Consider the following 16,300-nt stretch of genomic DNA (forward strand, 5'->3'; position numbering starts at 1 on the left):
ATTTAAGCAATTACATATATCTAGAGAGAGGAAGAGGACATCCTCGTGGGATTTCATGAATCTTCAATGAGTGTTCTGTCTCAATCAGTTATGTACTGATGTGTGAAATGATGGGATCCAGTTTGTATCCTCAGCACGTGCTTTCTACCTATTATCCTGGCCAAGCGAAAGTTGCAGAGGGAAAATAAAGGTCCGTGCTGATTCCCCTGCTTTTAAAATACATTCTGTGACAGAAGTCCTCAACGTTTCTGGCTCTGGACTGGCAGCGGCAGTAGTGGCACAGGAGGGAGAGGAGATGGTTTCACGCACACCCTCCACTTCCACAAGTGGAGCTTCATGGCCCAGGACTGAGCCACAGACCAGGGTTGGAGACTCCTATGCTATAGTATCATTGGATATCCAATTTCTTCCTGTCTTTTGACTATGAATGGGCACTCACAGAATAAAACTCTTTTAACTGAGCTCAACTCCCTGGGAATGCATGTGTACACAGCGTCAGATGGACAAGGTAGCCATCATCAAGGTTCAGTATTAGATCTGGGCAAGAACAAGGCGGGCTTGATTCTGAGTGAGTAGAACTGTGGAAAGTCATATTCCTTCTTTAGAGCTGCTAGATCATTACAACTCGAATTGCACTAAATCTTCTGGCTTTGAGAAGGTGAAAAGGCAGAAAGGATAGTAGATCATTCTGGGACCTGAGTAGTTGGCAAAATTGGAACAACGAAGAGCTGACAGAGCACTGAGCAGAGATGAAGTACAACCAATGGATATCCTTCATTACTTAATTTTCACAGATCTCATTAAAAACCTGGGAGCTCAGAGAATGCTGTGGACTTAGGGGTAAGCTGCTAATTTATGACCATTACCCTCCACCTGAATGAAACAAACAGAAAATTGAAAAGACATCAGGTTCTTCTAACGTCTTATAACTAATGTTCATAGAATTGAAAAAAGTAATTTAAGTCGTGATAGGATGTAATCCCTGTCAAAATTGCATTATATATAATCGTAAGTGAAGATACTGCTTTGTGGAAATCTAGATATGGAGTGCAAAAAAGTGGCCCCTTTCCCTGTAGCTAATTTTCCAGTGGAATAAACTACGTAGAGCACTGGGAGAAATGAGGATAAAACCCATGCTGATTCTCATTGTTTTTTTTACCACCCTCGTCTGCTCAACTCTTCTGCAGTACGACGTGTGTAAAACAAACACAAACAGAAAAGTTATTGCGGCTGCTATAAAATTAGTAGGTGAAAATTTCCATGATGTCTCCTAGAAAAGCGGATTCTGGGTACTTCAAGAAACTTTGTACAATTTTTGGATGAAACTCCGTCTGGCCTCTCGATCCATGTAAGGTTGGAGAAAAGTCTTCTGAGATGGAGTGTAGTTGTTGTATTACGTTCTGTACACATCTGCTCTTCTCGTCCCCTCTCCTGCCCTCCTCTCAAATTCTGGAGGATTTATTTATTTATTTAAGGACTCGGGGCGGTGTACAGGGCAATTAAAACACTATATACAACACATAATATATAAAAATTAAAACAAATTAAACAAGTAGCCCTGAACAATAAAACACATTCTAAATTTTAAATTGTAAATTTTAAATCTAAAATCCCAGTCCCTCAGTCCAGGCCGGCAAGTTCGAATAGCCAAGTCTTCAGGTCGCGGCGGAAAGAGCGAAGGTCGGGAGCCATCCGGAGCTCAACAGGGAGCTGATTCCAGAGGGCAGGCGCGCCCACAGAGAATGCTTTCCCCCTGGGGGCCGCCAGTCGACATTCCCTGACCGACGGCACCCTGAGGAGGCCCTCTCTGTGGGAGCGCACAGGACGATGGGAAGTTAACGCATAACACATAGCAAAATAATGTTCCACTTTTTTTTACTTTCAATTATATGCATCATAGCAATGGTCTGTTTTGCCTTATATTAATCCAATAATCTTTGTATCTCTCTGAAGAAATTTTAGTATTTGGGTGACTGGCCATTCACTCTCTCTTGGCCCAAACCATCCCATAGGGTTCTTATGGGGAAAAATAGGAGGAGGAAGGAATATTAGGTATGTTTACCACCTTGAGTTATAAAAATAATAAAGATGGGATATAAATAAATAGATAAAATATATTTTATATATGTATGCATGATATTAGCTTGATGAACCATGTTATACCAGAGACTCTAAAAGGTATTTAAGGTTTATCATGGAACAAATCACAGTATAACAACAAGAAACAATGCAGCTGTCAACAGTAACAAACCATGATATTACTTTTTCTCTTACAAACATTAAATAGTATTTTTCTTCTTTCCCTTCATGATAGTGTCAAATGTCTGCATATTAATCTCATAACATACTGGTATAAAATTATTTGCACAGAGACATTTTGATTGCTAATGCAAGAAAATAGTTTATACAGTATAAAATGTTATCAGCTTATAAAATGGTTGAGTTTTACAAAACTGGGATGATTTATGTTCATTTTCAAATATATTTATTTAATGTTTTCAGTTACTAAGGAAGATTATGTCACTAGGATGTAATCTTAGTAAGATTTCCTTTACATGAGATGGGTGGACATTTATATTTGATTAATTAATTAAATTAAAAGCTAAGAAAGAAAGCAGTGTTTCCCTGAAGCATGTTAGGTGTTAATAAATATGTTCTTTCTGAAAATGCTATTTTCTGTTGTGACATCATATGTGGTGATTATTTCTTAGCAAGACCTCTAGAAAGTGCCCGGGCTTATAAAGATGCTGATAATCTGTCCCACAGAAATTCAGAGATTTCCCCCCAATTCTGCTCATTTTGATCCTTCTTATTGTCTTACATTCTCTGTTTAAAAAAACAAAAACAAAACTTGGCTCGTGAGTAATAAGGCCTGGCCAGGCCTTCTCCACAAAATAAAATAACTTCCCCACTCATGTTCCATAAACTATTATAATCCCTCTAGTGATCAGAGAACGAAGGCCAGGAATGTGTGGAGGTTTTTTTCCCCATTGGTTTCTGATCTGAAGCATCTTTCCCTGAAGCTATTGTTGGTCCTTCTTGGGTCAAAACAGGAGTGTTTTTTTCTCCACCATCCCTATTAGGAGATAATAGCAGCTAGAAGAGTGGGATTTTGATTTCAAAAATAGCTTAAAGGAAAAGTTGTCCCACTTCCTATCCTTCTCCTGTTCTCTCCGCTGTGATCTAGCTGCTGAATCAGGGTATAATATTTTTCAGATATGGGTGAGTGTTTATTTAAATAAGATGTAATTTTTTAAAAAATAAAAACATAAAGCTGATCTCTGGTCAGTCTTTACAATGCTTGTTCTATAAAAGTCATAATAATATCTTTTTTTTAAAAAAATCATCTTTAAGATCAGCTAGCATAATGATGTTTGACCAGATAGATTTTTCCAAAATACTGTAGGGGGAAAAAAAATCTACTTAAGGGATATTTTAAACAAATTTAAGTCCCAAAAATAAATAAATAAATAAATAAATTTCATAGCCCTGTAACTTGAAATTCTGGAATGCTGTACCAAAGAGGTAATTAGGTTAACTTGGATAATAGAAACATACCTTCAGATTCAATAAAGAGAATAATGTGCTGCAACGCTTTCCAAGGTCATGTTATCCAGGAATTAAAATCCCAACCTATCTGGAGCTACCATACCTGGGAAGGCAGATGTAATTATGTGATTGGAAAAACCTCTATTGCAGAGCGTGTTGAGGTAGAGCTTCCTTCTTCCCAGCTGTCCTCAAATTCTAAGCCAAGATGCTTCTGTTTCAGTGACCATAGCTCTGTGAGGGAACCATTGAAGGCAGTCCTTGACTTACGACAGTTCATTTAGGGACTGTTGGAAGTTACAACAGCACTGGGGAAAAACGTGACTTTATGGCCATTTTTTTCACACTTACGACCATTAATGCATCCCCTAGTCATGTGATTTACACTTGGATGCTTGACATCTGACTCACATTTATGATGGTTGCAGTGCCCCAAGGTTCACGTTATCCCCTTTTGAGACCTTCTGACAAGCAAGGTCAATGGGGAAGCCAAATTCACTTAACAACCGTGTCACTAATTTAAAAACTGCAGGGATTCACTTAACAAATGTGGTGAGAAAAGTCGTAAAAATTGGGCAAAGCTCACTTAACCAATTTCTCACCTAACAACATAAATTTTGGGCTTGATTGAAGTTGTACGTTGAGGACTACCTGCACTCTGCCTGGACCTAGCCCCCAGTTTCAGCAAATAAGGATCATCCAGAAATGATGCCAGTTTTTATAGACAATATGGAACTGTGACAGGACTCCATGTAAATCAGCCCCCCATATTCCAATAATACAAGCAAAGGAATCTGTTTGATCCAACAGAGAGACAAGGGGCACAATAAAGATGCTTTCACAAGAAATTTGCTACATGCTAAGCCACCTCCACTTTTAAAAGTAGGACAGTTTCATAAGGTCTGACACTGGTAGCTACAGAAACGCCGATTTATCACATCAACTTGACAGTTTTGGAAATTAAGTCTGCTCCTCCCCTCCCCTTCACTTTTCACCTCTTCCTTCTGTGGAAAATCCTTGGAGGGCAGAGACTGGCATTGCCACCTGCCCTCTCCTCTGGGGTGAAAGCCTTTGTCCCCGAGAGAGAGAGCAGCTGGCACAATCGCGATGTAAGTTACACCTCTCCGCTTCAGCATCGCTGGCTCAATGTGCAAGGTAGCAGAATTAATAATACTTTGGGGATCTCACATTTGCATTGCCTGACTTTATGGAAAGGGGGAAAGAGGAAAAAAATGTGCGGTCTGGCATTTCATTAAGGCTTCCTTGCACACGTTTCGGGAACTTTAATGTGGCTGCACTTGCTTGTCCTGTTCAGACTTAAAAGGGCCGTATTCTAATGCTCTTATGGAAAGGCAGTGGGAAGAGGTCAAGGGTTATTTTTGGCACCTGCAAGGGTGGGCCAGTGGAGGTCACGAGGGATGCTTCAGTCCGACTGAAGCTGATCCACCGTGGAGCTGCAACACACCCTGCCTCCTATAAAACAAATGGGGTGAGGAGGGGACGTGTCAAGATGATTCAAAGGCATCTGCTATAAATATTTCAAACCCATGCCTGCAGGAAATAGCTCAGTTCAGAGCTCTTCCCTCCAAAAAGTGAGGATTTGCTCCAAAGTAGACTTTCCGTAATACGTGCTTTTCAAAGGAGGAGGAGGAGGAGTGCTGATCTCCTGCCGGGCATTCTTAAACAATGGCAAGTCTGGATGTGATGACGGCAACTGCCAGAAGAGGGCATAGTCCTGTAATTGTAGGCGATGCTGTCTTTGTTTCTGCGAACCGGCTGCTTTGCAGTAGCGTTTGGAGGCTAGGGACGGTTTGGTGGCACATAACCTGTCATGAGAGGTCATGATATACCACTTTGGTTCTGTTTTACTTTACAAATAAGCAGGCCCTGTTGCCTTCTCTGTTGTCAGATTTCACAAATTAAGTATGAAGAATGTAATGCTGCATTGTCTAACACACTCCTCCTTTATACACCTACAACAGCCCCCTCCCAGACTGCCAGGTTGCCTGAGAGACGGTGAAGGGGAGCCTACAGGTCCCCCAGGCGGGCAGATTTTCTTTTGCTGTCGATGCTGTTAAAGCAAGTACAAGTTAGGCGCAATAATTCCTTTCCGATGAACATTGTTAAATAAAAAAGTAACATTAGCAGCACTGATTTCTGGATGTGTCAGAAATACAGCAAATTCTATAGTGGACTTCTTTTTTCTTTTTTTTTCTTTTTGGCTGTTAACAGTACTGTATATACTCATGGGTAGGCCAAGAAAATTAGGTCCAAAATACACCAAAAAATCAGGTTCGGATATATATGGTAATATTTTTTTAAGTACCTGTATTTGTCTAGGTATATAGTCATGCAGGCCACATGACCATGGAAGCATCTTTGGACAATGCTGGCTCCCTAGGAAACAGAGATCTCAAGCACTGCACCCTAGAGTCGGACATGATTGAACAGGGGAAATTGTTACCTTTCCCCTTTTAATTTTTATGTACAGTATGAGAACCAGTTTGGTGTAGTGGTTAAAGCATCAGGCTAGAGCCAGACCCAGAGTTATAGTTCCACCTTAAGAACTAAGCCAGTTGGGATCTAACCATGGGCCGGTCACTGTCTCTCAGCCCTAGGAAGGAAAAACTGCTTCTGAAATATCTTGCCAAGAAAACAGTGAGGACTAGTTCAGGAAGTTATCAAAAGTCAGAAACTGACTTGAAGGCACAAGTGTAAAAATATATATTTCCCATATATATTTCCAGATAACGCCTGTCTGCAGACAGGAAAATACCATGAGAAATGTATGTAATTGGGTAGCCCTAGAAATCTGAATTATAAATATTAAAATAGAGCATTCTTTCAATTTACTGAAGTGAATCTATGGCAGAAATCTTCTGGAGGAGATACCTTTCTTATTCCATATTATATATCAAGATTAAAAAAAAACTTCCACAATTCTAACATTGGGAGTTCATATGCTTATAGAGAGCCTTGCTGTAAAGTCAATACAAGGAACTGCACATGCCTAAGTCTTTTCAGCAACTGTGTGGGTTTCCTAGAAAATATTTCCATATCCTACATCTACTGAGATGTGATTTAATATATTTAAAACCATGTTTAAATCAGCAACTAATGCCAAACCAAAAAACTGAAAGCAACAAAACTGCATTGGAAACTACTCCAGGTTGTCTCTATACGTGTTCTTTGCATTAGCCTGGAAAAAGACAGGGCAGTTTTAATTACCGTATTCAGAAAAGAGCTTTATGCATGCTTGTCTTTCAAAAGGTTTGCACAGACCTATACCAGACTGCATCTGGGAGAAAGTCTATCTGGGTGACACTGATCTGATGGCAGATCATCATCATCATCATACCAGATTTCAGCCACTTTGCTTCCTATGATGATGACAAACATCCAGTTTTCCCAATAATTTTGAAGCTTCATCAGTGGGTAAAAACCATTACTATACTTTTGTAGTGATCTCTGCTATCATTCTGCCCCCATTACTGGAGAATATTTTGGTCATGTAGCTGGCCAACAGTCCCTTGTCTTTTATGCTAGCTGATATTTCTCTTCTACTTACATTTCCTACCTACAGCATTACAGTGGGTTGGAGAAGGGTTGGAGATGGCATCCAGAAGATGGTTACTGTAACTCATCAGCCTTTCTTATTGACCCTTCTCTTGGGAGAGGCTGGTGGCAACGGTTGGTGCTTTTTCTTCATGAGGCCAACTCAGCATGTCTCTTACCAGGCTGTCTCTTTGAAAAACCATTGCAATCGGGTGGGGTTGTGTTACCCAGAATGAAACAATTTTAGGGATCAGCCTTTAAATTTTTTTAATGAATTGTATGCAGTTCACAATTTTTATGGAAAAGAATTGAAAGCAGTGAAAGCAAGTATGAGCAAAGAGTTGTGGCATCAGTCAATCAGTTGCATAATATAAAACTATAGGTAATCCTCAACGTAGTCGTCATGTTATGACTTATAACTTGCTTAGCATTCATTTAAAGTTATGTCCTACCTGAAAAGGTGGACTTGCAACCTGGATCTGGTTAGGATAGTCAATCCTGACTCACATGACTACAATTCAGGTGCTTGGCAACACAACTGCATTCACGTTTTTTGGCAAAAATCCACCATAGTGAACAATTGCAGTGTTCTCATAACCACTGCATTGTCAAGCAACAGGAAAATGAGGAGATCCAGACAGTTCAAATGAGTATAAAACTGTCTTGTAAGCTTGAGCTTTCTGAAAGAATCTGAACTACTAATAGTCAAGGGAAATGAGCGGGAGATAAGAGTAGAAGGAATTCAAGGTGGGCTGGACTTAGATCTCTTGTGGGCCCAAAGGGACTAATGACTGATGATGCGTTTGATCCCTCCCTCGGGCTCAGCCCACTCATCTACATGTGTTTGTTTAATGACCACCACAAAAACATCCTAAAATAGGGTCAGTCATAGCTATAAAGCCTGTGTGCCTACAGTCTATTCTCACTTCCCATTGTAGTTCTCTTCTAAATTGCATATTTGCTCTATTGAGTCATTCTGGGTTTGGATGGAAGAAACAGCTGAAGAAGGGGAGCATGAATGAGCACACTGGGTCAGTCCTGCTTCTACCAAATTTTACAAAGAAAACTCTTAACAGCAGTACCCCTGTCGGCTTCCCACGTGACATAAAATTGGCTTGTTGACAGGGAAACTGCTGAGCGAGCTGGCCTAGATACTAATGGCTGTCTGCTGAGGGAGCTTGCCTTTAGCATGCGGAAATCAATGGGGATGGTGTTAGAGAATAAGCAAAGATTATATGTTCTTCCCCTTTCTCATGTTCATTGTACTCTTAGCAAGAAAACACAGGATTATCGACAGACTTGCCATTGGAATATGAGGTGGGTTGTTTGGGGGAATTGCAGCTTGAAGGGGAATTGCCACTGGGAGACTGTTCATTTACAGCGCTTAGTTAATTTTACAGAACAGTGGATTTTGGAAAGTAGAAGTCATTTTTCTTAGGAATAATACAGATTATTTTCCGGAAATCTTTCCAGCTTCCATTGCTGTTTTTCGTTGATTTTTTCTGAATTGTAGAATCTTCTTTTTAAGAAATCTTGCTTGGTTCTAACACTGGTAGTACAGCATAATGAGCAGAAATTGCTTAAAATGATTTTATAAATGTACACATATTGCTGGAATAATGTTGCTTTCAGGAATATAGTGACTGTGATGCTGTGTCTTTTAAAATATTGCTATGAGCCACCCTGCATGTCAAATGAGCAAGAAGTAAGAATGTAACTGAGGGATCTATGGCTGTCCAAATGCAAATGGTATCAGACCCAGCTAGAGTGAAAGATCCTAGAAATTGTACATCAGCAGCATTTTGAAGGGCAGGGTGTATATGTGTGTGTGTGTGTGTGTGTGTGTGTGTGTGTGTATAAGTGAAGGTAAAGGTTCCCCCGCACATGCATGATAGTCGTTTCCAACTCTAGGGGCCGGTGCTTATCTCCGTTTCAAAGCTGAAGAGCCAGCGCTTGTCCGAGGACATTTCCATGGTCATGTGGCCGGCATGACTAGACGCCAAAGGCGCATGGAACGCTGTTACCTTCCCACCGCAGTGGTCCCTATTTTTCTACTTGCATTTTTACATGCTTTCGAACTGCTAGGTTGGCAGAAGCTGGGACGAGTAACAGGCGCTCACTCTGCTACGCGGCACTCTGGATTCGACCCGCCAAACTGCGACACACGATACACACACACACACACTTTAAAACTGGAGAGTAAAGGTCTTAATTGTGTGTCACCTCTGAGTTTTTTCTCTATAGGTGTTGAAATATATGAAGGATAGGTTAGCATGTTCCTGATTTTCTGAAAATTGTGTTCTAGGGCAGCGGTCTCCAACTTTTCTGGCTTTGCAGACTGGTGGGGGAGAGGGGGAAGGATGGTTCCGCGCGAGTGGCAGGTGAAGCATGTATGTGCCTGCCACTCCCACAAATGGAGCTGTGCATGTCAATTGGCTCACCCACCTCTTCTGCAGCCCAGTTCTGAATGAGCTGTGGCCCGGTACTGGGTGTGGCCTCGGGGTAGGGGACCCCTGTTCTAGGGGATTGCACAAAGATTACAGAAAGAGCTTATAGATGACAGAATATTTGTACCAAAATACAAGATAGTATGAACCTACAGATATTACTTCAAAGTACTTCATTAAAAGCAGTGCTATGTAACTATTAAAAACAACACTGGGGACAGATTCTACTATTTTTTGATCAGGCAGTGCCCCCTTCTAAAATTAGCTCTTTTTTCTTGTCCCTAAATTCAGTGGGACTTTTAAATCAGGCAGAGATTGCAAATACGGGGCAGGAAGAACTAAAAGCTGAAAAGGTAGTAAAAACTGTGTGTAAAATCACCATTGCTACTGAGCACCCTTCTATTCAAACAAGCAAAGTAGGCCTCATCCCGACTAATAAGAGTAATAAATCCTTCTGTTTTGTCTGTGGCAAGAAGGAAGCATCTGAGACCAGCGGCTTGCTCCTGTCATACAGGGAACATTAATGGGCACCAGCTGGGCTGTAGCTCGAGCTGCTACACAACTTTAACTTTGCACAGCAAGAGCTGCTGTGGCAATGGTGCAAAAAGTACCTCCTGTACAGATTCAGAAGTACACTTCAATTGTGGTTCCCAGGGCAACTGAGTAATGGCAGCCAGCTGGCTTTGTACCACCTGAGCGCATCAAAGAGCAAGGCCTCAGCTCAGCCCATTCCAGCACGGTGCTCTGCAGATGCCAGTTTAGGTTGAGTTTAGCACACTCCAAAGTCACGGCCGATGCTATCCTGTTCCTTTTCGTTCATCACCCTCTAGGCCAGGGGTGTCAAAATGCCGGCCCGCGGGTCGGATGCATCACAACGAAACCGCGCCCTCCCCATTGCCGGCAATGGGGAAAAAGTTGCGATACGTCGTGCAACGTCACGTGACGTCGCGAGTTTGACATGCCTGCTCTAGGCCTTTCTGCAAAAAAACAGGGTGACTTTTCTGTTCACATGCAGATGGAAGCTCTGCTAGACTTGCCCTTCAAACTTTACCTTCATTTCACGTCCACCACCTGACTCTGGAGACCCGCGCCTACAACACTTGCATTTTCAAAGTGGTGTTTCTGCCATTGGCATTAAATATTTGGATGGTGTTTTATAACTTGTAAAATTGATGAAGCTATTAAAAAAGAGACAGCTGTAATCTGCACCAGAGTAAATAATAGAAATAATTATGAGGACATTTCTTTAGTGTGCAGTGTAAATCACAGATATGTTTGCAATTTAGTTATGGCACGTTTATTAGAAACTTGTGCTTAGACAATATGGCCTTTTTACCAAATAGGCAGCTGCTGATGTCTGATCCTGCTCAGAATTCTCAGCTGGGATTGAGCTAAAGACAACTAGTTGCTGGAGAAGAAAAAAAAATCTAATCTGTTTGTATTTCTGATCTCTGTTCGTCATTTTCCCTTTCTTTGTAGCTTGGAGAGCCTAGGGGACCTCTAAGCCATCTGTTCTCTATTCCTGTCCTCTAGATCAGGGCTTTTGAACCTTTTCACCCATTGTACCACTTTTAGGATATGGCAACATCCGAGTACCACCAGTCGCCTAAGCAAGGTGTCAAAAACTTGATGACCAACAACAACCAAAAAAGGGAAATAAGTGATGAAGTGCAGGTAGTCCTCGACTTACAACAGTTCGCTTAGTGATTGTTCGAAGTTACAGTGGCACTAAAAAAAGTGCCCCCCAAGCCACAGCCGAGCAAGACACCTGCCTGCCTGTCCGCCCGGCGCCACTCTTCCTCCTGTCCGAGGTTTTTATTGTTATGAGTATTTCTGTTGAGGATTGGCAGCGGGGGTGGGGTGGGGGTGTGTTTGGTTTTTATTCCCCCCATCTGCTGGGTGGTTGCAGCAGGTCTTGGTCACTTCACATGACCCTGGGACACTGTGACCGTCATAAATATGAATCAGTTGCCAAGCATCTGAAGGTAAATCACAAGACCTTGGAGATGCTGCAACATTCCAACTGATCGGCGCTTCTTCTGGGCTCAGAAGCGCCAGGATCAGCGCCGAGCTCCAGCTTCTGCTGAGCCCTGACAGCCCTGCAGTTCCATCCGTCTCTTGCTCAGGCTTGTGCAATGCTGCCACCGGTTCAGCTCATACCCCCCCGCTACCACTTTTCTAGGATGGTCGCGTACCACCTGCCAGGTGCCAATGTACCACAGGTGGTACTTGTACCACTGGTTGAAAAGCCCTGTTCTAGATGTCACTCTATAAAATCATATTTTTAAATCGTCTTCTACTGTCTACCATCTTTTTAGTACAGTAGCCTATCAAATATGGGGCTGGATGCTCAGGGTAGTTACTTATACTTGTTTTATGTGAGGCAGCCAGCTACTCAAACATTGAATTATTATATTTGTCTGAATCATTTCATTTTCTTCTTGGATAAGTGTCTGTTGTAGGAAAGGAATGGCATATGACCACAAATGGGCAGATGGGAGGACTGTTCAGAACGATGAAAGACAAAGGATCCAAGGAACCTGCTTTATTTTTCTTCCTCTTGAAACATATTGTGACCTAACATTGTTTTTATTTTGTGGGTACCAACTCCTGAGCCTCTCTTTAAGGAGTCTGTTTGGTACTTTCATTATTGATATTTATACACCCGGTAGGAATCTCTTCATGTTTGGATATTCATTAATTTAGCCTTTTCCTCTCTTCTCCTCTCCTCTCCCCTCCCCTCCTCTCCTCTCCCCTCCCCTCCCCTCCCCCTTGATTGATCAATCAGTGGTGAATGACTTAAACTTGTATCAGTGTTAACCAGTTTAGGAGCATAAACATTAACAGCTTGGTGAGCTAAGGGGAAAATTTCTGGGGAAAAATGCTTTAAGTGCATTGGATGGATTTGGGAGGGTAATTTTTAAAATATGCAGTCCTAATTTGATTAAGGCTTTACAGATCTTAATTGGGTTAGTAGCTCATTGGTAACTACTTTAGTGTTTTTCTACACTGGTGTTATGTGCCCATTTAATTGGGAAGCTGCCTTTTGCAAGAGTGAGACGTTCCAGCAGGTGTTCAAGGGTAGTCCCAGATAGTGTGCATTGCAGGGGTCCAGTCCTTAGGTTATTAGGAAATAGGTCACTGAAGCTAGAATAGACTATAGCTGAAGCTGGATCTAGGCCAGTTTTACACACACACACACACACACACACACACACAAAATATCTCCTGTATTTTGGGTGTAAAGATGAGAATGTATCACAACCTCTCACAAGTAAAGGAGGACTGTTTGCTAGACTCCATGTTTGCAAGGTGTGAGACCTGATACCTTCCTACTCAACAGATTGTCTCATGCTTGTAAATATATACAATCTTGATATAATTGGCAGTCATTATACTTTGAAAGTGAGAGATCTGTCTAGCCAGTCTCCAATTAATTTTCTTTGGTGGGGCATTCTTCCTTATCCAGAAACCCAAGTTAGCCTTTCTTCTGTTCACAATGGGTGGGAAGGCCTTTGTTCAGCTCTCTTATGTTACTCTAGGTCAGGGGTGTCAAACTTAATTTCATTGAGGGCCGCATCAGCATTGTGGTTGCCCTCAGGGGGCCGGGTGGGTGTGGCCTACTGGGTGGGCATGGCTAGAGTGTGTATGGCCTACTGGGTGGGCGTGGCCAGCTCTACATCATTCGCATCAAGGGTGCCTATGGGGGCCTGGGCAGGAGTGGGACAGATCTGAGGGTCTCTGGCAGGAGGAGGGTCTCTGGGCCAGGGCCAAGGCAGTGGGGGCCGTTCCTTCACTGTTTCCAGGATGGCTTCGCGGACCACATGAAACCACTTCGCGGGCCAGATCTGGCCCCCGGGCCTTGTGTTTGACATGTCTGCTCTAGGTCTTAATCCCCAGATATTCACCAGTACCACAGTACAGTATGAATCTGTTCTTAGACTATTTCTAGTTACTCAGATCTACTTGCAAATCTTACAACTAAGTTTATAATTAACATCTCAAAAGTAGGGACAGAATGTTCCCTCTGGGACATGCCAGGGAAGAAGGAGAGGGGGAGGATGGGAAAGGAGAAATAAGGAAAGGAAAGAGAAGGAAAAAGGGAAGGGAAGGAAATAAAGGAAAGGAGGAAAAGTGAATGAGAAAGAAAAGGAAAGTGAGACAGGAAGGGAGGGAAGGGAAGGAAAGAAGAGGAAAGTGAGTGAATGAAAGAAAAAGAAAAGGAAAGAGACAGAAAAAGAGGGAAAGGAAAGAAAGAAAAAAGAAAGAAAGAAAAGTTAGAGAGAAAAAGAAGGAAAGAAAGAAAAGAAAGAAAAAGAAAAGAGCTAACTATTAGGAGCCTCTTACCACTTTTTCCCCTGGGAACCTCATAATGATAGAAGTATGTAAAGAGCTTTCTTCAGGGAACAAATAGCTTGTCTTCTGCTACACTGCCATGTCTTCTGTTAAGTGATGGTTTCTCTCCTGTTCCCCCCCCCCATAAATAGGCAAATCATTCATGCCAGTCATTTTTGTAAATGCATCCACTTCAGGCTCCCTAAATTTCAAATCTGCCCCAGCTGAAAAAGTGCTCGGAATATAAGAAGTGTTTCTACCGTATGCTGCTGGATGCCTTGGACCAGGTTTCATTCTTGATTTAAATAATATAGGGAAGCTACTTTTTTTTAAAAAAAGCCATTAATTTTGCCTCAGTGGGTAAATAAATTGAGCTGTATTAATATTTTAGCTATATTTATATGCAGAGCATAAGAATGATACATGTTTTCCATCCCCTTCCCCCAGTTTTCTTCATGCCTTTATTTCGTAGCTTGTAGAGAACAATGACTTGACTGCCATCTGACTTTTCCCCCCTAAATTCTTTTAATTAAAAGAACACAATGGGAATCTTCCAGAAGGGTAACCATATTGAAATGCCAGCTTCCAGCATTGACATTTCAAGTAATATCTCTAGGGGCCACGTATTCTTCAGGGCATTCTGAAAAAAAACCCCATATAAAAACCAAAAATAGTGTGTTACTGCAACTCAGTGATTTGTTTGGAAGAGCGCCCAGAAAATAAAAGTAAAAATTATATAGGTTATTAAGAAACCTGGGGGTGGGGAAGGACGGGGTGCAGAAATCTTTGAAGAGGAACCTCATCTATCTACCTTCTGATGAATGGTATTTTATGACCGGCCACAAGTTAGCAATAGCCTTGAGTTTGGAAAGCTCAGGAGATCTCTGTGTAGGATTTTTTTTTTTTGAATTTTATCTGGAAGGAATTGAATTTGGGGAGGGGGAGCAGAATATAAAAGTACTGAGCTAAAAATCTAGCTCTCTGCAATGGTTCAGAAGCTACCCATGCAAATTAAAGATGACCCAGGAAAGCCAGAGATGGAGACCTTAAAATTATGCCTGTGTTATTAAGCAGAAAAATGGTAATCTCAGCAAATTGCTGTACTCTCCGGTATTAATTGAAATAGCCGTACAGAAAGCAATGTTGGGGAAAGTCCTTCCAATGACTTGTATCGCCTGCTGTCACCTCGGCTATTTATGCAGCTTGCTGGCTCGGCTCAGCTATTGTGGGGTTTCTTCTTCTTCCTCTTCTTCTTCTTCTTCTTCTTCTTCTTCTTCTTCTTCTTCTTCTTCTTCTTCTTCTTCTTCTTCTTCTTCTTCTTCTTCTTCTTCTTCTTCTTCTTCTTCTATGTGCTCTATTGTTAGAATGAAGTTCTGTAGGACTCTTTAAAAATGTTTTTACATGGCCGATGAGCAGTGCCTTGCTTTTGATTGCAAAAATGCTAGGGCTCTCTCTCTCCCAGAAATCCCCCTCCCTTGCCTCCCCCTACTGTGATCTGTTGACATTATCCTCTGTTCCTTAGCTTCAGACAGTAAAGTCATGACATGTGCGGCTGTTTGGAGGATGCCGAAGGAATTGGAATCAGGCAATCATGAATCCCCTGATGATTCATCAAGCAATGCTCAAATCCTGGAGCTACTCTGTCACCTTGACAACACAGCCCATGGCAATATGGCCGGGTAGGACTCTGCATATTTTATACTCCCAAGGAAAAAAGAATGAAGGGCAGACGGTTTCTGTTAAATCTGAACTTTGTACATTGAAATATATACATGCCTTACATTATGGTTTCTTTATTGTTATCCTAGACAGGATCAGGAAGTAAAAGCAATAGTCCTTCAAATATTTAATACACTGTTTAACTGTTTTTGGATAATTCATTAATTCTACCGTGCTGTGCATTTGAACGTGTATATTTTGTGTTACACACAGCTAATATAATAATAATAGCTTAGTTGCTGGATGGAATCTCACTTAGAAAAGTCTGAATCCATTTTTCTGGTTGCTTCCCCTCACTTGTGCTACCTTCTCCATCTCGTAACTGGGGTTCCTTGAAATTTTTCCTTTATTTTATGCTGTACTTTTTTTAACAAAACAAAGAAATAGTTTTCTATCAATGACACATAGTCATGTATAGCTGATGGTTATCAATTAAGGCTTTTCCTATTTTTCTCCTGTTGTTATCTAGTGACATGGCTCTTCTTTGTGCTACTTGTATACTGATACAGATAAGGAAATCATGAGGAGTCCCATATACTGGAGATGACTTAATTTCTCTCTGTATGTTCTGATTGTCTAGTTGAGCAGTTGAATCTGAGATATGGATGGAAATATTTTACCTGACATAATATGCCTGAATCACTCTGCCTTTCCCCATTTGATTTAGCTAGGCTCAATATTATTTAAATTCTTTACTA

At 41.5% G+C, this 16,300-nt stretch overlaps 1 protein-coding gene across 7 annotated transcripts in view; it reads left to right on the top strand.

Moving 5' to 3' along the window:
- The window catches only part of EIPR1 (EARP complex and GARP complex interacting protein 1), a 308,944-nt gene that overhangs the window by 261,272 nt on the left and 31,372 nt on the right, over positions 1-16,300 (top strand). For 2 of the 7 annotated variants that reach the window (XM_083356595.1, XM_083356596.1), the window contains one exon: positions 15,406-15,562. The exons of 4 other annotated variants lie outside the window; for them this stretch is intronic. In XM_083356595.1, the coding sequence (XP_083212721.1) occupies positions 15,406-15,562 (157 nt within the window). Of the gene's footprint in view, positions 1-822; positions 841-15,405; positions 15,563-16,300 lie in introns of those variants that run through there. One more of the 7 variants, XM_083356597.1, reaches the window with a different exon arrangement.

Source organism: Vipera ursinii (assembly GCF_947247035.1).
Source record: "Vipera ursinii genome assembly, chromosome: 1".
Lineage (NCBI taxonomy): Eukaryota > Metazoa > Chordata > Lepidosauria > Squamata > Viperidae > Vipera > Vipera ursinii.